The sequence below is a fragment of the Gymnodraco acuticeps genome, unplaced genomic scaffold (assembly GCF_902827175.1).
Source record: "Gymnodraco acuticeps unplaced genomic scaffold, fGymAcu1.1, whole genome shotgun sequence".
In the NCBI taxonomy this organism is placed as follows: domain Eukaryota; kingdom Metazoa; phylum Chordata; class Actinopteri; order Perciformes; family Bathydraconidae; genus Gymnodraco; species Gymnodraco acuticeps.
In genome coordinates this window covers 174,957-196,387 of record NW_022990319.1, presented here as the reverse complement: position 1 = coordinate 196,387, position 21,431 = coordinate 174,957, and the positions used below count along the sequence as shown (strand labels likewise).

Here is a 21,431-nt window from a genome sequence, read left to right as displayed (position 1 = left end):
TGGGAGTGCAAATTCTTCTTTTAAAAATAATTGACCCTATCTTGTCAGGTGCAGTCATGATTTGTCCTTCGCTTACCTCGTGTTTTCCGTCAACTTCGTCCTCTTTCCTTCCTGTCCCAGGCTCTGACTCCTCTGTGTGAGGACGACAACCAGTCCATGGAGATCATCCAGCGGCTCCAGAAGAACCTGGAAATCCTCATCCAGTCCATGAGCAGGGTGTCCAGTCGCTCTGAGATGCTAGGAGCTATTCACCAGGTTTAAATTACACCATTTATTTTCCTGTGCCAACAACAACAAAGTGTACAGGCTGGTGATTTTCAATGTGATTTGTGAACACCAGGAGAGTCGTATCGGTAAGGCTGTGGAGGTGATGATCCAACATGTGGAGAACCTGAGGAGGATGTACACCAAGGAGCACGCCGAGCTGCTGGAGCTGAGAGAGGCGCTCATGCAGAACGAGAGGTCGTTTGGTTCACAAACGGAAAGGGGTAAGGGTAAGAGAAAATGCACATGGAAACACACGTGAAGCATAATATACAATCAATACAGTGACGATTTCATATCAGCTATGTATGCATATGTGTATGTACAATTGAGGTATCGATATGTGAAAATATTCTCAGTGATGGCACACACGTGTATACAAAATACCCCAACTGTTCCTCTTTCCAGATGATTTCCGTGGCAAGAAGCAGCCGACACAGTACTACAAGGTCAGCTACGGTTTATACAATATATGAACTCATCATTGTCCTTTACTCGGGACTAAAGTTGTAAGAAATATTCATGATTGTGTTAAGAAAGTAGTGCCTTTTTTTTTCCACAACAGTCATCAACCCGGCGGGTCAGCATAGCAGCCATCCCTCGCTCTGGTGGAGGCAACATGCAATTTGACATGGTGAGGACTGTCGCTTTCAGATCATGTAGCATGCCATAGGTATTGTCATGGGTTTTGGCTTTTTGCACTTATATACAAAGATACATCCATGATGCACTAGTTAGCTGGCCTCCTGCTTGAAATAATGCCAATTGCTCAAAGGGGCAATGTGGGTTTAGAAAATGATCCCAAAAGTGTATATTTTTATAAACGCATTGAGTACTTCCTCCATGATTAGATACCTAACATCTAACCTTAATAAACATAAGGTTTTAACACTTACATTTCCATTGGATTAGGATAGCTTTCAATGCCACTTACAAGCAGAATATGGTAACGTTATGGTTCATATTGTGCAAACAAGCGTTTTTGTTTAGATGAATAATGACTGAAATTGTTTTCCCACCACAGTCCAAAACACAAGACTGCTCAGAGACTGAGACGGAGCGACTGACCAGACGATCCCCATGGTAGGTGTCTGTGTGTGTGGGTTTAAATCTGTCTGGATTGTAATATGTAGAGTGAAATTAACTAGATTAAGTCTGTGAAATAACTCTGCCCTTTAAAACACACCAGTATAGTTTCTGGTGTGCAGGAAGTTACTGGCTGTGTTCCTCAATCAACCAAAGAGCGCTGTACCATGACATGAGGGTTGTTGTTGTTATTCCCCTATGTGATAACGATGGTTTCCAGGAATGTGGGCGGGAAGAGCTCAGCGCGCCCCCCACTAAAGCGCTTTGTTAGCTCTGCGGCCTGGGTTGAGACTGAAGAACCTTCTCTCTTGATGAAGGGGTAAGACATGCCAATGAGAAGGGTGCTGGCTGTGTCTCGCTAAGTTTTTACAGTGGCCCCAGATGCATAAAGATGGCAGCTTTCTGGTGTGACATTACCGTTGGTTGAACAATAGTAAGTATTTTATCTCAATCAATGAAATAAGAAACCTAAAACTTTAAAAGACAACATTTCAATTGCAAATATATTTAGCCACAGTGATACATGTTGGCTGTAATATTGCAAAGGAAATGATGAAGCTGTTTATTTTTTGAGAACAGGAAAAATCTAAAGATGTAATCACACCACAGCTTCCATCTTGCATGCATCTGGTCCCTCCTCGCATGGGGAAGTGTTTGTCAGAAGCAAATATCTTTTTGGGGTATTTTTTCCAAATCTAGCCCATTTCCTTTTGTGTAAGATGTAAAGTTTGAGACTGTGTGGACTTTGACTTTTTCTATTAGAATCATGAAGCTTTCACATTTTTGGACGAGAAGAGTAGAATTTTCTGTATTTGACTAGCTAAGCTAAAATGTATGCTTAGATGAAACGACTGAAGGACATGTAATGCTCTCCAAATATCTGAAAGGTTGTAAAATTGCTTTGTGGGTTCATGATATTATTGCTGGGCATGCATTGTGTGCAGGGTTCTCATTGCAATACGCAGAATGTTATGCAATGAATTTATGTTGGCTGCATACGCATGACAAGTGCATGTGCACATACAGGATCTGTGTGGTTGTATTTGAATGTGCAACCGAGCCGTGTGTTTGTGAATGCCTGACCCACGCGTGCCCACAGGACGGCCTACGACAACACCGACTGCCAGGTGGAGGATGAGCAGAAGGAGGAGCCGGTGGCAGAGAGGAGGAGGTCCAGCCTCAGTGAGCTGGGGAGCAAACTCACCTCCCTCATTCTGCCCCTCAAGACGTTAGTCCAACCAAATACTGCAGCATCTCTTTCTGCCAGCAAAGCTAAGAGGCTTGCTGCGAAGTTGGGAGAGATAATCATTTAGCTGTAACGAGGTTCCAGTAGCTGCAAACCGAATATTTTCTAAAATATCTTAAATGCAAATACACCCATGAAAGAAGGTTTATTATCAAAGATTGACATAAAAAAAAAATCAGACCAGTATTGACACGTTTTGACATCAGTCACACATTTTAATTTTCTGTCAAAGTTGCACTCGGATGGTTGCAAGCTATAGCTTTTCTGAGAGTTAGCACTGCTAATGCTAAGATTGTTCAACACAATTACTGTATGACTGTTGGAGTATTTTTGAGAGATTTGCTTTGTATAAGTCCAATTCTCTACTATCGATAGCAAGCAGCAAATTCTGCATCATTTAATGAGATAATCACTCATGTTACAAATAGAAACAAAGTTAGAGAAGGTTGTGGTTATATGGAACCTCCTAAGCGATGAAACTCTTTCATTAAATGGGTCTGTGTTGGACTAGCTTCTCCTTTGCTCCAGTTGCTCCACTGCTTTTAATCCTGTTAACAGAGCGTACCTGCTAGCAAAAGGCCTGGAATGAAGCATTTCTTTCAGCTGTTAACTGTCTTGAGATCAGTGTATGTCCATGTGACAAGTGATTTTATGATCTGCGTTTCAAGCTCTGATTTGCATCTTACTAAGAACCAACTCATCTTTACCCGGCTTATTTTGTCTTTCTCTAACATTTTCAGCCGCTTTAACATTTTATGTGCAACACTACTTTATTTTTTTTCTGGTGCAAATGAGTGTTTTGTGCAAGCGGATGATGTGCTGTTCTGAACTGTCCTTTCCTCTTTTCCTCATCTCCACATTGCTCAGGAGTCAGGATGAGCTGTTTGTGATGCTGTAAGTGTGAAGGGAAGAGAGTCCAAAGTGGATTTTATCTCTGTCCCAAAAAAAATAAATGCATGCCAAAGGCCAATCAAAGGCTAATTACAGCCTCGAACTGCAACTCTCGACGGCTGTAAAGTGATTTGAAGCAGCACTCTTACTGTTGACAGATTCCAGGCTATAATTGTCCGCTGCCTTTGCCTTACCAGCTGATGCTCAAATCCACCTCCATGCCAACTGCCATTAACTGAGCTTCTTTTCATTATGCTAATGATGTGAATGGGTCTTCATCTTTGATACTGTTTGAGACATCGTGGTCAAATGCAGCATTGACGCCAACATTCGCAGCCTGCCATCGATTGAATTAGTTACCAGAAATGAGTCATAGGTTTTATTCCCTTCCCTGTGAGTCATTTGTGGTAACTAAATCACTCTCTTGCTTTATCTCTAACCATTTTTCACTCATGCTTCATTTTTTTTTATCCGTCATGTGGTAACTTGTTGTTCTTTCGTTGTCCACCTCCAGTCCGACCCCCTCCCCTAGCCCCACTTCCACAGACCCAGGAATGGCCCAGTCTCTGTCCCACAGCCTCACCTCTTCCCGGGAGGCCGCAGCAGCCGCAGTAGCCAGGAGTGGCCGGGGGCTCTGGCTCTGGTTGGCCATGGTGGTGGTGCTAGCAGGTACGCTCAGTTTGTCTGTAGTACTTATTGTAAGATGACTATTTTACACAAAACAGACTTGTATTTTACAACCTTGGAATTTAAGGACCCACTTTCAACTGATTTAAACACTAAACAAATTGTTGCATTGATAGGAATTTTTTTTTAACGAGGCCCTAGCAGTTGACTAATCACAACAGTGCCGGCCAGCTATGAGCAGAGAGGGATAAAGAAAAATACCTTTGTTGAACATTAAGCAAACACAGCTTTTCTTCAGCACAGCACAGAGATACTTGCGTCTCATGCTTTGTACTTGTTTACTCATGGTTCATCTGCAGGTCTCCTGGCGCTGCTGGCCAGCCTGGTGATGCAGCCAGCGGTTGATGCCGCCCCTGTGGGGACCGGGGACTCCTGGATGACCATCCAGCAGCTACTGTGGCCCTACACGGGGCTCCGGCATAACGGACAGCCCCCCGTCTAACCCCTGAGACCCGGGATGGATGTTGTTACGCCCTTCAACCTCTGCAGAAATGATCCAGGCACTTGGTTGGCGATGTAGTGCAGTGTACCTAAACCCAGAGGCTGTTTGTATGTTTACTGGTGCCTGAAGACTCCCAACACAAGACTCTCAACACAAGACTCTCATTAACAGGCCAGGCCCCAGGGGATAGTTAACCCTATGGAGGATTTATGCATCATGTCACGTTTGCTCAGTTAGTTAGTCTGTGTGTGTGTGTGTGCATTTGTCTGTGTTTGAAGAGAAGAAGCAGTTACAGGTGGGGAAAACCAAATCTCCTGTTACAGTTGGCTGCTCAACGTCCTGAACACATCATGATGCAGTTCTCCTATCTTCCCAGACCCAATACAATCTGTCAAATCAGGCTTGATCAGTCATCTGAGCTACAACGATCGCCAATCATGTCACACAAAGTCATACAATGGGCCGCTGTGCAGTTTCCATTGATGCACATCATGGACTATGGCTCTTATTGTGCCACAAGGCTTTTTAAACAGTGCATGCACTTAAGGAAAAAGGGCGACTCTCCGCTTTTTTGATGAAATGATGAGGACATTTTATAACTTTAAGTCAATAAGCACTGGTAATTAAACTTTAGTTTAAGTGTTTTTAAATGTTTGAAGTCTATATGTATGGGTGTCTTAGTTTTGAGTGGGGATATGTGAATATATATTTTTGTTATTAAGTTATAATTATACATTGTTACAGTCTTTACACCAAAGGTTTTTAATTGTATCTTCCTCTTGCTGTGGTTGTCACCGTTTTCAAGTTAATTTTCTTTTGTATGTTCCAAAGAAGATGCGTGAAACTTTGCACACAAATAAAGTAGCAAATTCTACAATAGAAGATGTGTGTTCTTATGTGCATCCATTTTATACATGTATTCATTTTAAAAAGGTTCACACAGGTTATGAATACATGAGTGGTCTGGTGGCACAGAGCAGGCTCTGCACTGTGTCCACAAACAGACAGCTGGATCCTCTGGGCCTCGCTACACCTTCAGTGCTCATGTCGTCCTGGAGCATGTGGATGAAGGTGGAGTGGAACTCGCCCCCGGGATAGAGGTCCGGAGAGAAAGCCTCACTCTGCTCTGTGATTTCCAGCTTCTGACTCCGCTGTGCCCCCAGCAGGTAGAGGCTCCAGGAGCCCTTAGGCACAGAGTCAGGGCCCCAGTGCTCACACACCTGGCAGAGGAGAGGGAATAAGTAAGGTTTGCTTTGGGAAAAGATCAGAATGCTAAATTGATTAAGCTGTATCTGTTTGAGAGAGAGTACCTGCATGACCAGATGCTCCGCTCCACATTTGGCATTCCACTTGCTCCACGAGAAAGCGCAGGCAGCGGTGAAGAGGGCCATCTGTTCATAGGCAGCATGTTCTGTGAGTGGGTCCTGAAGAGGAGAGAAACCACGCAGCACATTTAGAACTGTAATCTAGTGAAGTATTATCAGTAAAAAATAACTGAATAATTCTTTAAAATGGTCGCTCTATTTTACATAATTTATGATAGGTAGGCTATATGGGTTTCATTGTGATTGTTCCAGGCAGAATGTCTTTAATTATTTGACTCATGAATACATAAGCATCATCTTACACCATCCGCAGCGTAGCAAATGTTAGCATGCTACAAACTAACAAAAATATGGTAAACATACCCGTTTGTAGAGATATCCTGTCATCTCCTACTTTTACTTTATGTGGATACATGGTAGAAACTATGCTGCCACACTGGTTTGTGAATTTACACAGAATGAATGGCGATCCAAGCAAAACAATTTAATCTTGTTCCTTTTTAAGAAAAACAAGATAAGATGCAGACCTTGCCGCAGGTGCTGACGTATTTGTCCGTGTACTCGTTCACAAAGATGTTGATCCCTGCGTTGAGCATGGCTCTCTGCAGGGCGGGGCCACTCATCCACTTCCCTTTGAGGTGAGAGAGACCGCTCTCCTGGTCTGACTGCAGCATGCACTGATCACCCTGTTGGTCGGCACAAACAGAGATCAGTCATGATGAAGATCCTTTCTTCTGGGATTTACATACAATACTGTTCTGTCTCTCACCTGGATCGTGATGCTGAGGTCGATGAGCGCCCCGTTGACGGTGAAAAGAGCCGAGTCCTGGCCCAGCGGCCTGAGCTCCCAGCTGAGGAAGGGAAGGTTGGCATACGTTTCCTGCATCAGCACAAGGGCCTGGAAGGAGTCCATTTTGAAGGAGATTTTGGCCTCTGCCTCCTCATAAGACACATCAGTGATACCGTCCATCCTCCACTGCTTCCCTGGATAACAACAAATCTAAATGCTCATGAACACATAAAAGAAAAACACACTTGTAGATTCTGTATATTAAAAAAAAGAAATGTTATTACATAATGTCAAAACACTTCTAATACAAAAAGTCTTAAGTAACTTTTAAGTAAGGTTTCATGGTGATATTTATTAGTTACATTGTTTGACCCTGTTCAACTGTAAAGTCTTCCAAATGTCATTTTACTACACATTTAAAGTGCAGTGAGTTTTTATTTTTACTGATTCATTGAATAATTCAAAGAGATGAAAATAATCTGAAATGTCATCAAAAATCATTTTAACCTGGCTTTATCCATTTATGTTGCGGAAATGTATAGAAATAAGCACATCTTATTAAATCTAACATTGCAGTCACCCAGAAATATAACAAATATTTGCCTGGATACGAGTCTCCTTTCTATGCAGGCGAGAACCATGTAGCACGTGTTGTTGCCTGACCTACCTGCAGAATCCCAGCGAGCCACTTGAGGAGTTTCCAGAAAGACAACAAAGTCGGGCAGAGTCACGAACACCCCAACGGGAGGGCAGGTAACCGCTTCAGTTTCCTCTGAGTGAGACTTCTCCTCGGGATAGGGGAACACCTGCAGCCCTTTATCCAACAGCTAAAGAAACATGAGCATTAGCTGCTGGGCATGGTGAGTACCAAGCACTGAAACCCCTTTTCTATTCACCTGTCTGATTTCCCAGCCGTTAACCTGGTGGGCTTGTGGCGGGAGGTGAAACACGTTATAGTAGAAGACCCCCCCCAGAGGTGTGTACTGCAATAAGTCCACCGTCTGGACACGTTCGCTGCTGTCCATCACGGCCCGCTGCCCTAGGGGAGATGTCGATTCCCCCTCAGCTGTAGAGACAAAAAACAAGAGGTATGTAGACCAGACCAGACTAGAAAACATTTATATTGTAAATGTGGTTGCAGACATGTCAATCATTTTTGAGTGACAGCAGGTTTAGGTCCTGTGTGATGTGGCTTTCTTTTTGTTTACATTTGGAAGCGTCAGGCTGGGCATCTTACCCCCGAGTGCCTCCATCTGTGTCTCGATCCGGCTCCCACGGCCTTCTGGGGGCTGGGGGCTGCTTTTCCTCGACTGTACACTGGCTGCACTCTGAGAGAAACACACACAATAAGAACACAAACATCACATTGAATCTAGTCGCCCAGCGTCTTACCTTCCTCCCTTCATGGCCTTGGATAGACTGCACCTCCTCATTCACTGTCTGCTGCTGCTGTGCCTCAATGTCTTCCACCGCCCCCCCCTCTCTCTTTGTCTCCCCCTGCTCAGGTATCTCTGCTGGAACCTCCTCACCACCTGCAAGAGACCTTGGAGCAAAAAGATGAGGTGAGAGAAGAAGAGAGAGCAAAAATAACAGGTAGGATTACCAGCATTACTGTTAGAGTATTAGCTGTAGTATACGTTATTAAGGGTACATACCTGGGGAGGGGGGTGTTTATTCTGAGGTCAGCCATCCTAGCCAGTGTGGACAGATGGTCATAACGTGTGTGGAGGATCCGCACAGCGATGTTGCTCACAGCCAGCTGTTTGGGAAGGTCAAAGCCAAGGCCTGCCTCTTCAAAATGTAAACCTTTGAACCTGAATTGAGAAAGAAAGAAATATTAGATACTAAAGGATAATAAATATGAATGTTCGCTCTTCTATTGTCACAGCGTCCTTCACAGACCTCGAGTTCTTCTTGAGGTTGGCCCAGAGACACAGAGTAATGTTGTCGTCTTTGACCACAGTCTGCATGTTGCCCGTCTCAGTGTCGATGTTTGCACCGGCCGTCTAAGAACAGGAAGAAAATGACCTTTATTAAAGTAAGCAATTGCATCACAGTGTGTAAGTCCAGCTGTGATTGGTGTACCTGGAGGATCTCATCAGTGGTGAGGAGGTGTTTATGATGGATCAGCTCCTGCAGGAGTATGAACCCCTCCTGGTACTTCAGGCCCTCTTTTGGATCTGTGTTATCTCTGATCAGACCTTCAAGCTCCTCAGCCAGCTGTAAGGGACGAAATGAATCCGTTTAAGGCAGAAACACAGTAGTAATGGTGTTGTGATGAGGCTAGCGGTGGTCCTGGACACTGTACATTTTAATCATCATTGATTCATCATCCGAGTGTTTACATTCAGACCTTTAGAGCCAGAGTACATTGCTTGAGCACGAGTGTCATGTTGACCCCGGGGTCTTCTCTCCATAAGCTGATGTATGTGTTAACATCCTTCTGCACTGCTGGGTCTGGGCTGCCATCACAGTGCAGGTATCGATCCCACTGGACACAAACAACATATTTGTTAATATAGGAGATCTATTCATTGGATATATTATTTGTATTTATTCAGTCAGTCGTTTTCTATGCCTGTGTATGAATCAGGAACACACACCTTGGCTTTCTCCTCAGCATCTGTTTTCCATGTGGTTACTGCAGTGTGATTCTCCTCCAGCAGATGGCGGAGTTCGTTCAGCTCACCCTCTCTGCGCTCTTGGTCCTGTCAGCAAAAAACACCCATGAAAACTCAACACAACTGTACATCTACTACTGTGTATTTCAAGAGTTGTCTATCGTGGTGTTAACAGTTCTGCTCTTTACTCAGCAGGGTCTGTTTGAGACTGAATGTATCCTCACAAGGAAAAAGAGTCAGATAATATACATTATTGCCAGTGATCATGATTGGCCTTACCTTAAGTTCAAGCTTTTCTAGCTCCTTCTTCTTCCTCTCTCCTTCCAATCTTTCCTGCTCTTCTTTTTCTGCCTGCAGCTTGGCTTCCCCTATAGAGCAAAAGCACATGAGTACAGACACTTACTTTGATTGCTAAACAGTGCATGGTCGAAGGAGCTCAAACAAATGAATAAAAAGACTGCTTTTCCTCAGTTTCTTTCAGATTTTAATTCCTCATCATTTAGGATTACCTTCCTCTTGCAGTCTCCTTTCCTCATCCTCTTGCTGCTGCGTCACCTTCTGGGCTTTGGTCAGCTTGCCCTTTTAATTGAAAAATATTACAAATCAGTGTGTAGAAAAAAGGTTATATTACTTAGGTGAAGATTGGACCGTACAAGTTAGTTAGTGACAAAACACTGCAAGAGCGAGATGGTGTGGCTGTCTGCATACAACCAACTATGGTAAGCAGATGAATGTAGAATTTGTAATGTGCTGACTGATATATTCTCATACCTTTCCTTTCTTGGGTGGCTATCATTCACATGAAAGAACAAAGAGAGAAAGTTAGAGCATTTTTTTAAACAAGGCACATGGGAAAAACCGGAAAAGAAATATAAGCGGTTGAAAGTATTTCCTGCTAATGCTAACTCGAAAGCAACACAGTGTATTTACTATCCTATTAGGCTATTACTAGGCTTTTATCCTTACTGTCAAGATTTTGTAACAAAATAGTAGTTCATGTTGGTAAAACGATTTAAACATGACAAGGTTTAAGACCAACCGGGGGTTATTTAATCGAAAACTTTGTAAAAACTCACCATGCTGAAAGTAAAGCTCTAAAGCGTCCAGGTAACCATAGAAACGTGCACGCATGCGTAGTTTATCTATTTTTCTTTACGACACAACGTAACGACATACGACTGTGCCCACAGTGAGCTGTACTCTAGTCACAGGAAGGACAAAGAAAAGCAAAAGTCTCTTAAATGTAGACCCGCTTTAGTAAAACACTACAACTGAACGAGACGGGTAAATATGAATGCGCTATTTAATATGGTCGTTTGCAGAGTCTGTTATTACTGTAGTATGTGTTGAATGCTAACTAACAAGCTAGCTGTAACGTAAGCTAGCTAAATCCAGAGTGGCATGGTGGCAACTATTTACCTTTAGGATTCGAGCTATTTAAATAGTTTGACTGTTTATTTCGCATTTTCATCTCAGTTAACGTAATGTGTCTTTTTATTCTCGTTTCAGAAGTGCTACAAGGCACCTTGGCTCTGACATGGCCAACCATTTAAAAGAGCAAGTTATCAAGCTTTACAAGACTGTAAGTGAAGGAAGTCATTCAAACCAGGAGTGGAAAAAGTACTCAACTCTTGTACTTAACTAAAAGTAGAAGTGTAGAGTGTATGAATATTCTGTTACAAGTACAAGTCAAAACATCCCAAAAGTTACTTTAGCATCAAAATAAACTTTAAGTAGCAAAAGTAAAAGTATGAATTATCCAGATAATATAATTATTGATGCATTTAAGTGTAATGAAACCTGGCAAAGGTGCAGCTAGTTTGTATTACCTTGTATGCTGCAGGGTAGCTTGTGAATGTTTCTCCAGCTGTATTTCATATCAGTAACCAAAGGTATTAAACAAATGTAGTGGAGCACAATGTAACTCTGAATTGTAGTGGAGTAGAAGTACAAAGTAGCAATTGAAAAGTAAAGTAATTGTACTTTACTTAAGAACATGAATTGAGTAAATCAACCTAGTTACTTTACACCACTCATTAAGTCACACGTTTTGGTTGTGTTCTTCATGTGTTTGTGTTTCTCATCCTCCAACAGCTGCTGTATCTTGGCCGAGACTACCCCCAGGGAGCAGCTTACTTCAGAGGGCGCCTGAAGTCAGCTTTCATGAAGAATAAGGACGAGATGGACCCTGAAAAGATCCAGAAGCTGGTGGCTCGAGGGGACTTTGTCATCAAGGAACTGGAGGCTCTGTATTTCCTCAGGAAATATCGAGCTATGAAGAAGAGGTATTTTGATCCAGAAAAGAAATCAGACATATAGACGGATCCGGATTATTATTCTTAAAGTACAGTTTATATTAAATGTATCAAATAATGCAATGCTTTGCATTTTCCCAAACAAGCCTTTAAAAATAAGATCAAGCACACATTACTCTGCAGAAATGTAATAAACCCTGTTGCCCGTCCATCTATTTAATAGCAGAAACTAAGTGATCATTAATCAAGCTTTTATAGACTGTGCTTTTATTTTTGTATTTCCAAGTAAAGTCAAGTTCATTAAATGCCAATGTTTTGAATTGTGAATACTGTATATGTTTATATCAAAGGTTTTCCATTTCAAAACAGCTGGAAGTCTAGGTATCAGACTGACTGAATCATATTGTACAATGTATTCTCACTGTATATATATTTGTAAATACATAGTCAATGTACATGGCTATGTACCAATGCACTATTGGATAAAAGTCAAGCAGTATTCTACAACAGTGATGCCTGTCATAATAAATATTATACAATTCTTCACTGTCTTTGCTTGTATCAGATTTTATTTATAAATATATTTATTATTTTCTATCAGTAACTCTTTGCAGGATACAGCAAAAATCATTTATATAAAAATGGAAGAAGTCAGCCAAGATTTCCAAACTCATGAGTCATTGCACGTTGGTCTATTAACTCAATGAAGAGCCATAAAACAGCCTTGATTTTCCTGTGTTTATTTTTTATACCAGATTTGAAAACGCATACAAAATACATATACACTCATACATGTGTAAAAACACATGTTGAATTTTATGTTGGAATGCTGCTTTTTGTTAAGTCCATCTCAACGTCACAGAAAGCAGGATTACTGCTACCAATTTTGTTATCTCTGTCCCCCGTCATTTCAATCTTTTCTGATTGGCTCGTAACCTATAGAAAAGGGAAGAGCATAAATGATTAGTTATTAGTTGATAGCCTTTGTTTTGGATCCACTGCTGCAGCACTTACTCTGTCTTTAAAAAACTTGAATAGGTGATACACAGTTGTGTCTTCTTTCATTAATGTAAGCCTGGATTCCACTTTCAGCTTCCTGCCTCCTGAAATAACAAACACAGCACATCAAAAACAGTACTTTAAGAAAAATGTATATGATTAAACTAATTCTATATTGTTTACCTGTCATAAGGCTGACTAACAATCCCACACTGATAGCTATGATGGTTCCAATGGGACTGAAGTAAAGGTAGGACAGAGAGTACCAGTTATCTGCCAGCACAGGCCTGGAGGGGGACCAAACCGTTAACAAGGGGTGAAATCTTATATTCTTATATATCTTTTTAGGTAACCATTACTCTTAGCTAAGTGAGGACACTAAATAGGGCAAATATATTCAACCAGTTGTCAACTACCATCTAATTACACACTTACTTGCCATTTACCGGGACTGTGGTGATGGAGGACTGTGTTGGCGGAGCAGTGGAGGTCCAGTTGAAGCGGCCTGCGGTGCTGAAGTTACAGCCCGCAGTGGTCAGGGACAGAGGTCGGCTCATCTCAGGGGGCGGGGGGTATATCTGGGCTCCGATGCCCACCCACAGAGACACAACCAACCCTGACACAAGACCTGACAACGCTCCCTAAAAGACATTTTCATCACATAATATAAGAAAAATGTACCTTTCGAAAAAGCAGGCATAAGATGGTTATGGATGTTTTAAGGGGTGGTAGGCATGAATGTGCTATCATGGGGTAATACAAACAATCATAGATTTGTATCAAAAAACTCCATAATGTAATACTCAACAGTATCAAATGCTCTTAAAGCCCTAATATTTAAAGGGTTAATTATTTATGAAGTATTTTTCTATTATCTTATTTGTTTTTTAATTCACTTTGGTGAGGACTTACTTTGGAGTTGGCAAATGGACAGAGAATACCCAATGTAAACACGCCAAGCAGAGGACCCCCAAGGATGCCAAATATACTGATGACTGCCTGTATAAAGAAGCACATGTCGATGAAGTCATTGCTATTATAAATCATAACCTTTCTTCTCCCAAAGCCTCCAAAGCACATCTACTCCACCTGCAGGATCCCTCCCATGACTGAAGCCAGTCCGGCCATTCCAATGCATACAATCCCAAACATGATACCTGCAACAGGGACAACATGAGGGAAACATTTGAGATGTTAACCATTCAACAACTCTTCTCAATTGCCGGACATGAAATTATCCACTCACTCAGCCCTTTTGAGATCCAGGACAGATGTTTCTCAGACATGTCAGTGTAGGGTTTGATCAGGTCCTCTACTGTCACTGCAACCAGTGCATTGATGCTGGAAGACACTGTGCTGGGGTTGATAAAGCAAAATGAAAAAAAGAACAATCAAACACATTCCTTGCGGATGGAAAAACACCAACTTGTTATCAGTACAACCACACTTTATAGTAGTGAAATGCTGATTAAAGTAATCTAAAATGATATACATATTTACTGTATTAACCTGAGAGATCCACTATATACAGCTGCAACAAACAGACCAGGAAGGCCAGGGTAGTTTCGCAGGATGTCCATCACCAAATAAGGCATCAACTGCAGAGGAAGGGATTACAGAAGTGCATGTGAGTCAGTGGGAAGATTTTGACACAATTTTGGCTATTTTCTTTATTTAGTTGTACAGCTATCTCTGTATTTTCTGTTCAAGACATTCATCAGAATATCTCAGCCTCACATGGTACCTGATCTGGAGCAGAAACCAATCCAGCAGTCCATGGGTCACAGTTCTTATAGACTGAGAAGAGACACATTCCTGCAAACACTGAGCACAGCAAGATGGACCAGAGGCCCAGCAGGTTGATGTACAGAGATCTGGAAAAATAAGGAAACACCCATGAACAGAAACATATAGAAACGTATGTTGTCTCTTTTACAGCGCAATAATCCCTGCATGATTGGTTTGAAGAGCAGTTAAATGTATCTTCCTGTGTGCATCTGGACCCGGTGACGACATTACCTATTGACGCAGCAACCACTGTAAATTATATTCTTGTTTAATTAGACTTCTCCGTTTCATTTATTTGACTCTGTATAAATTGTTATTGTAGCTTAAACGGCTAAATCGCGTTTGAGCGATTTTAAATCTCAGATCTGCTCAGGCGAAACCTGCTTTACAGGTCTCAGCACTCAAGCCTGCATTAATATAGGCACGGCCAGTCTATTGATAGCGTGAAGTACAACCGCGTGACTCAGTCATTTTGTACCTTAAAAAGCATTTAAATACCGCATTTAAAATCTGATGAATTCAGTGTGCATCTGGACCCGGTGACGACATTACCTATTGACGCAGCAACCACTGTAAGTTATATTCTTGTTTAATTAGACTTGTCTGTTTCATTTATTCGACTCTGTATAAATTGTTATTGTAGCTTAAACGGCTAAATCGCGTTTGAGAGATTTTAAATCTCAGATCTGCTCAGGCGAAACCTGCTTTACAGGTCTCAGCACTCAAGCCTGCATTAATATAGGCACGGCCAGTCTATTGTCGCCCATCAGCTGTAGATAGTTAACTAATTAGAGGGCCGTGGCCCTACAGCTGTGAGAACTGAGCAATCAGGCGTCCATTTCGGGTAGCTCTTTCCTGGAGCGTCAGCTTCAGCGTCAGACAGCCGAAGACTGACAAAGACATTGGAGTCCTGCGGGAGTAAGACTGACAAAGACATTGGAGTCCTGCGGGAGTCACGAGGGAGGCAAAGAGGAGGCAAATCCTACTCTGATTGAGCTGGTGTCTTATTTATCTTTTCTTTAGTTTTCTAGCCCCTCATGCTATAATCATGTGTATTTTCTCCATTCCTGTTCATGTGTCTTCTCGCAATTATCACTGGCCCCGTGTATCTCCTAATCGATATATCCCACGTGCTCCACTGAGATCCAACATCTAGTTTCTGGTGGCCTGTGGAATTGCCAGTCAGCTATTCCTAAGGCTGACTTCATCTCTGGCTACGCCTCCCTGCAGTCTCTGGATTTCCTTGCTCTCACTGAGACCTGGATTACTCCATCCAACACATCCACCCCAGCAGCTCTCTCCACTGCATATTCCTTCTCCCATACACCCAGACCCACTGGCAGAGGAGGTGGCACTGGTCTCCTGCTCTCTCCCAAATGGAGCTTTTCCCTCTTCACTCCTTCCACCTTTGAATTCCATGCCGTCACAGTAACCCATCCTATACAGTTAACCATTGTTGTTCTCTACCGTCCACCAGGCGCCTTGGGGGACTTCTTGGAGGAATTAGATAATCTCCTCTCACCCATCCCTGAAACTGGCCCTCCCGCTGTACTTCTCGGAGACTTCAACCTCCAGACGGGGAAGATAGACGAACTAACATCTCTGTTAACCGCCTTTGCTTTCTCACTGTCTCCGTCCCCACCGACTCATAAAGCTGGCAATGTCCTTGATCTCATATTCTCAAGGAACTGCGCTACTTCTAACCTCTCTGTAAACCCGCTCCACACATCCGATCACTTCTTCATTTCATTCTCTCTATCCCTTTCCAAACATAACAAACTAATCTCTTCCCATCCTGCACTTGTCCGCCGTAACCTTCGCTCCCTCTCCCCCTCTACCTTTGCCTCGTCGGTGCTCTCAGCCCTCCCTTCCTCTGATTCATTCCATCTCCTGCCTCCAAACTCTGCTGCAGAAACTCTCCTCTCTACTCTCTCATCCACTCTGGACTCGCTCTGTCCTCTCACATCTCGGCAGGCTCGTCAGTCCCCTCCTGCTCCCTGGCTAAATGATGCACTGCGTGCTAATAGAACCGTCCTTAGGGCAGCAGAGCGGAAATGGTGGAAATCCAAACACCGTGACGACCTCCTAACCTATCAAGCTCGCCTCTCCTCTTTCTCTGCTTCGATCTCTCAGGCAAAAAGCACTTTCTTTCAAGATAAGATCCACTCTTCCTATTCCAATCCTAAAAAACTATTTTCCATCTTCTCCACCCTCTTGGACCCTCCAAAAGCTCCTCCCCCCTCCTCACTTCTGTCAAGCGACTTTGTTACCCACTTTGAAAAAAAGGTTGATGATATTCGCTCTTCTTTTTCTGACTCACCTTTACTCACCGCTGGGTCACCAGACCCTCCTTCCACCAACACACTTACCTCCTTTTCCCCTCTCTCTCCAAGTGAGGTTCTTACCCTCATTACCTCTGCCCGCCCTACCACCTGTCCTCTGGACCCTATCCCTTCAAACCTCCTTCAGACTATCGCTCCTGATATTCTACCGTTTCTCACCCATTTCATCAACACTTCTCTAACTTCTGGTCACTTTCCAAACAGTCTCAAGGAGGCAAGAGTAAACCCTCTCCTAAAGAAACCCACTCTCAACCCGATGTTATAAACTACAGGCCTGTCTCTCTCCTCCCGTTCCTGTCTAAATCACTTGAACGCGCTGTCTTTAAACAACTCTCCTGTTATCTCAATCAGAACAACCTTCTGGATCCGCACCAGTCTGGTTTCAAGGCAGGTCACTCCACAGAAACTGCTCTCATTGCTGTCACGGAGGAACTGCACACTGCCAAAACTGCATCCCTCTCCTCTGTCATCATCCTGTTGGACCTGTCTGCTGCATTCGACACGGTGAATCATCAGATCCTCCTTCGCACTCTCCAAAAACTTGGAGTTTCAGGCTCTGCACTTTCCCTCCTCACCTCATACCTGAAAGACCGTACCTACAGGGTGACTTGGAGAGGGTCTGAGTCCGACCCTTGTCAATTAACTACGGGGGTCCCTCAGGGCTCTGTTCTTGGTCCCCTCCTCTTCTCCGTGTACACAAACTCGCTCGGATCAGTCATTAGCCCGCATGGTTTTTCTTACCACTGCTACACTGATGACACCCAATTAATTCTGTCCTTTCCCCGCTCAGAGACCCAGGTCGTTGCACGCATCTCTGCTTGTCTAGCTGACATCTCTCAGTGGATGTCTGCTCACCACCTCAAGCTCAACCTTGACAAGACTGAGCTGCTCTTCCTCCCGGGAAAAGATTGTCCCACTCTTGACCTAACAATCAACATCGGCACCTCAGTTGTTTCCCCGACTCAGACTGCAAGGAATCTGGGTGTGACCCTAGATAACAACCTGTCCTTCACTGCAAACATCGCTGCTACAACCCGTTGCTGCAGATACACGCTTTACAACATCAGGAAGATACGTCCCCAGCTGACTCAGAAAGCGACTCAGGTTCTGGTCCAGGCTCTCGTCATCTCACGCCTAGACTACCGCAACTCCCTCCTGGCTGGTCTACCTGCATGTGCCATCCGACCTCTGCAGCTCATCCAGAATGCAGCGGCTCGCCTGGTCTTCAACCTTCCTAAATTCTCCCACACCACTCCGCTCCTCCGCTCCCTTCACTGGCTTCCGGTAACTGCTAGAATCCACTTCAAGACAATGGTACTTGCTTACCATGCTGCGAATGGATCTGGCCCTTCCTACATCCAGGACATGGTTAAACCGTACACCCCAGCGCGTGCACTACGCTCTGCATCAGCCAAACGACTCGTTGCGCCCTCGCTGCGAGGGGGACCCAAGTTCCCATCGGCGAAAACACGTGGGTTTGCTGTCCTGGCTCCAAGATGGTGGAATGAGCTCCCCATTGACATCAGGACGGCAGATAGCTTGCACATCTTCCGGCGCAAACTGAAAACTCATCTCTTTCGACTCCACTTCGAGCGTTAGAACTATTAACGAAGCACTTTTATACTAATAAAGGACTGGCTTACCTAAAGCCAGTTGAGTAGCACTTGAAATGTTTGGCTCTATGAAACCTGATGTACTTATATGATTCTGTTTTCTTCAAGGTTGTGTCTTCCTGGTCGAATGTACTTATTGTAAGTCGCTTTGGATAAAAGCGTCAGCCAAATGCAATGTAATGTAATGTAATCTTCCAGTAAAACAGTACTCACAGTCTTGCATGTGTGAGGCTCTTGCAGGAGATGTATCTCTGGACCTGGGCCTGGTTGATCCCATAGATGCTGATCCACACAAATGCCCCTCCAAAGGTTATGGTCCAGAAAGTGTGTCTCCTCAGAGGGCTTGTGTCAAAGCTAGTGAAACAGTAACAAATGGTTGTTTAAACTTAAGTGAAACGTGAATCATACCCCACTGAGAAACACACATTTACTAGTGTAAGGGAAACTTCTGTGTAGCAATGCAGTGGGAGTCACCGACTCAGGAAAGAGACACGGGAAGAGCAGGAGCTTTGATGTCAAACACTGATGGTTTATTTGGGAGCTTCGGCCGGAGAATTCACATCACAAGTCACAGCAGCCACGATCTGACTGCACGGTAGAGTTGCCACGTCAATTCTGAAGAACTCTACCCCAGACCCATGTATTTAGCTAGTTCAGAGAGCATCATCAACATGCTGCATACCAAGATAGAATGATAACACCTCTATCAGCTGACGCCAACAGGCAGGAACAGGGAGACAGAACACTGAGAGCACAGCAGCCAAGGTTACGAGGTGCGTGTGCTCAGTCAGAACAGTTTGAACTGATAAACTGGGTCAAAGTTATGGGCCTTGGAAAATATTTCCCCAACAACTAGGTCATGTGACATTTAAGGACTTTAGAGGTCGAGGAAGATCGCTAGAACACTATATCAAACAATTGATTGGTAGTTTACCAGTACCTTTAGTCTCTTTTAAATTCATTAATGCAACGACTTAAGAGGATGCAGCCTCTGATTTAGACAAGACATGGGGTTTAGATGTTTAAGCGTTACAAGTACAATATATGTAGTTCTTATAGTTGGAATACCTCTTTTATTGAGTGGTTAATCTATTACCACACTTAAATACTGACACATACTCACTCCCAAAAGTTGAGTCTCCCTCCTTGTTGTGAATCTGAAATGATGGGGAGGACTCCCCCCTGCACGACCACGGACCGGATGATGACAGACAGGAAGCCTGCAACCATGACACCAAGCTGTTGGGGCAGACATTTTCCATCATTTTAGGAAAATCATCCCTGTTTTCTATCCCAGGAGTCACGCTAATTTCACCAGTGTGTTGTGTTGGTGTTTTGAATAAATGTGTCTACTATGTAATATTGTGTTGTATAGGTGGAGATTAGTCATTGCTGTGGTGGTCTACTGGTCAGCTGCTGGTGAACAGCGTTGTCACTGGCAACCACAAAAAGGTATGAGACATTCACAGTAATGCCTGAACCATACCAACCCCTCATTATGTTGTTTTTTCATCCAGAGGCCTACCTGAAACACATCGGTCCAAACCACCGCCTTCATACCGCCCTAAGAATGATTAAGAAAAACTCAGTGATGTCATAGAAAATAAGATGTTTATGACATTTTAATGTTGTGCACATCATTTGATTTACACACCATTGTGCAGTAAAAGGTACAGACCACACCTGTGGAAACAACAGCACCCCACAGATCTATCCCAGTCACTGCAGAGAGGGGGGGGGGGGGGGGGGGAGGCTTTCAGACATACTCAAGTGAGCGAAACCAAGCAGTATTAAGTGCCCTCATCGAGGAATGTTTCAGGAATCTGACCAATGTTAACTGAAACCAACATACCTTGGTTTAAAGCAAGAGCTGGGGCATAGATGACGATTCCAGTGTAGAGGATCTGAGAGAAACGATACAGACACAAATGACCCCCGGGTATCAGAGTTGGTGTTTCACCCTGAAAGCTCAAAGGCCCGTCATTATATGTTGACTTCTTACTCACGGTCTGAATGATGAAGAGGAAAGTTCCCAGCAGACGGGTTGCTCTGTTGAAACGCAGCTCCAGATACTTTGCAGATACATGACATAGACACAAAAAAAGAACAGACAATACAGTTTTATAAAAAATATTTACACATATGACTGATTTTATTCCATCCTAAAGATGTTCTGTAGGATACCATTTGGACACTGGGACATCTAAGAAGCATCATAATACTTCATTCAGAATGATATTCAATACATAATTTGCCTTTCACAAATATTGCGCATCCTATAATTTGGTCCAAATCTATATTTCAACATATTTATAGGAGCCGTAATAACCTCAGACTACAACCAGGATGTGCTCTCTAGTGTGAGACAATAGCAGTTAAATATCGGGGTAAGATTTTCCAATATATTACAGATGAACCAACATATTCCAGGATGTTGTAAATAGAACAGCTAAACAACCAAACAACACTCACTTCATATGTACTGGTGATGGCCAGCCTGTAAAAGACTGGGAGGAAGACCTCGGATGTGACCACCATTGTAAATATATAGGAGAGAGCATAAAATCCAATATTGGCTCCGTAGCGGTACACCTAGAGGGATGAGAAAAATGTGTATCTTATATGTAAATGTTTCCATTTCTCTGATCCATCATTTTATACTTTCGTCTAGTTCATTTTGATGTGGCTATGTGTAATATTGTATGAAGATAAACACGTTTTCAGTTCAAAGATTGCATATGTGTTCTTGTATTGAGAATTGTTTTTCCTACAGACTAAAACAGACACTGTATTACTTTTGAGGAGGATATTTTTAAATGAGTCCCATGGGATTCTGTTGTGACCTTACCTCGGCAGGGTTGGACAGCACAGTGATGGCTGACATGAAGCTGGCGGTGAGGGACAGGGAGACGGGCAGGGCCGTCAGACTCCGGCCACCCATTAGGAAATCCCCGGAGCTCTGCTGGCCCCTGTCCGTCCAGGCATAGTAGACCCCGACGGCCGCAGACACAAGGAGCATGAGAGCAAACACCAAATAGTCTGCGGCCACAAAGGAGCCAACGACCACTGAGTCTCCTGACAT

The 21,431-nt window shown here is 43.4% G+C and overlaps 4 protein-coding genes across 21 annotated transcripts in view; 2 read left to right on the top strand and 2 right to left on the bottom strand.

Annotated features, from left to right (window-relative positions):
• lrmp (lymphoid-restricted membrane protein) overlaps positions 1-5,495 on the top strand; it is a 39,632-nt gene extending 34,137 nt beyond the window's left edge. For 5 of the 16 annotated variants that reach the window (XM_034223075.1, XM_034223078.1, XM_034223082.1 and 2 more), the window contains 10 exons: positions 121-255; positions 341-494; positions 673-713; positions 830-898; positions 1,289-1,347; positions 1,571-1,669; positions 2,450-2,578; positions 3,464-3,490; positions 4,002-4,156; positions 4,474-5,495. In XM_034223075.1, the coding sequence (XP_034078966.1) occupies positions 121-255; positions 341-494; positions 673-713; positions 830-898; positions 1,289-1,347; positions 1,571-1,669; positions 2,450-2,578; positions 3,464-3,490; positions 4,002-4,156; positions 4,474-4,616 (1,011 nt within the window). In that variant the 3' untranslated portion in view covers positions 4,617-5,495. Of the gene's footprint in view, positions 1-120; positions 256-340; positions 495-672; positions 714-829; positions 899-1,288; positions 1,348-1,570; positions 1,784-2,449; positions 2,579-3,463; positions 3,491-4,001; positions 4,157-4,473 lie in introns of those variants that run through there. The other 11 variants (XM_034223089.1, XM_034223080.1, XM_034223077.1 and 8 more) reach the window with 10 other exon arrangements.
• Positions 5,496-5,500: 5 nt separating this feature from the next.
• On the bottom strand, positions 5,501-10,492 carry casc1 (cancer susceptibility 1). 2 transcript variants are annotated; one of them, XM_034223105.1, is made up of 17 exons: positions 10,429-10,492; positions 10,124-10,141; positions 9,862-9,931; positions 9,632-9,720; positions 9,335-9,439; positions 9,085-9,222; positions 8,817-8,951; positions 8,634-8,737; positions 8,387-8,545; positions 8,124-8,274; positions 7,969-8,059; positions 7,628-7,797; positions 7,399-7,558; positions 6,711-6,925; positions 6,469-6,627; positions 5,927-6,040; positions 5,501-5,836 (listed from the first exon to the last, which is right to left on the bottom strand). In XM_034223105.1, exons 1-17 carry the CDS (start codon positions 10,429-10,431, stop codon positions 5,561-5,563), a joined length of 2,157 nt encoding a protein of 718 aa, XP_034078996.1. In that variant the 5' UTR covers positions 10,432-10,492; the 3' UTR covers positions 5,501-5,560. The 2 variants fall into 2 exon arrangements, with proteins under 2 accessions (XP_034078996.1, XP_034078997.1); XM_034223106.1 differs by lacking the exon at positions 10,124-10,141 and having other exon boundaries at positions 10,429-10,459.
• On the top strand, positions 10,492-12,158 carry lyrm5a (LYR motif containing 5a). Of its 2 annotated transcripts, XM_034223107.1 has the most exons (3): positions 10,492-10,636; positions 10,862-10,934; positions 11,447-12,151. In XM_034223107.1, the coding sequence occupies exons 2-3, from the start codon at positions 10,890-10,892 to the stop codon at positions 11,669-11,671; spliced, it is 270 nt and encodes an 89-aa protein (XP_034078998.1). In that variant the 5' UTR covers positions 10,492-10,636; positions 10,862-10,889; the 3' UTR covers positions 11,672-12,151. The 2 variants fall into 2 exon arrangements, with proteins under 2 accessions (XP_034078998.1, XP_034078999.1); XM_034223108.1 differs by lacking the exon at positions 10,492-10,636 and having other exon boundaries at positions 10,881-10,934; positions 11,447-12,158.
• A 265-nt stretch (positions 12,159-12,423) lies between these two features.
• Positions 12,424-21,431, bottom strand: slc5a8 (solute carrier family 5 member 8). Its single transcript, XM_034223119.1, has 17 exons — positions 21,198-21,431; positions 20,822-20,941; positions 20,356-20,421; positions 20,202-20,253; positions 20,004-20,071; positions 19,875-19,913; positions 19,473-19,588; positions 18,563-18,703; positions 14,351-14,480; positions 14,116-14,204; positions 13,853-13,962; positions 13,696-13,763; positions 13,519-13,605; positions 13,042-13,247; positions 12,790-12,893; positions 12,622-12,710; positions 12,424-12,543 (listed from the first exon to the last, which is right to left on the bottom strand). The coding sequence occupies exons 1-17, from the start codon at positions 21,429-21,431 to the stop codon at positions 12,424-12,426; spliced, it is 1,839 nt and encodes a 612-aa protein (XP_034079010.1).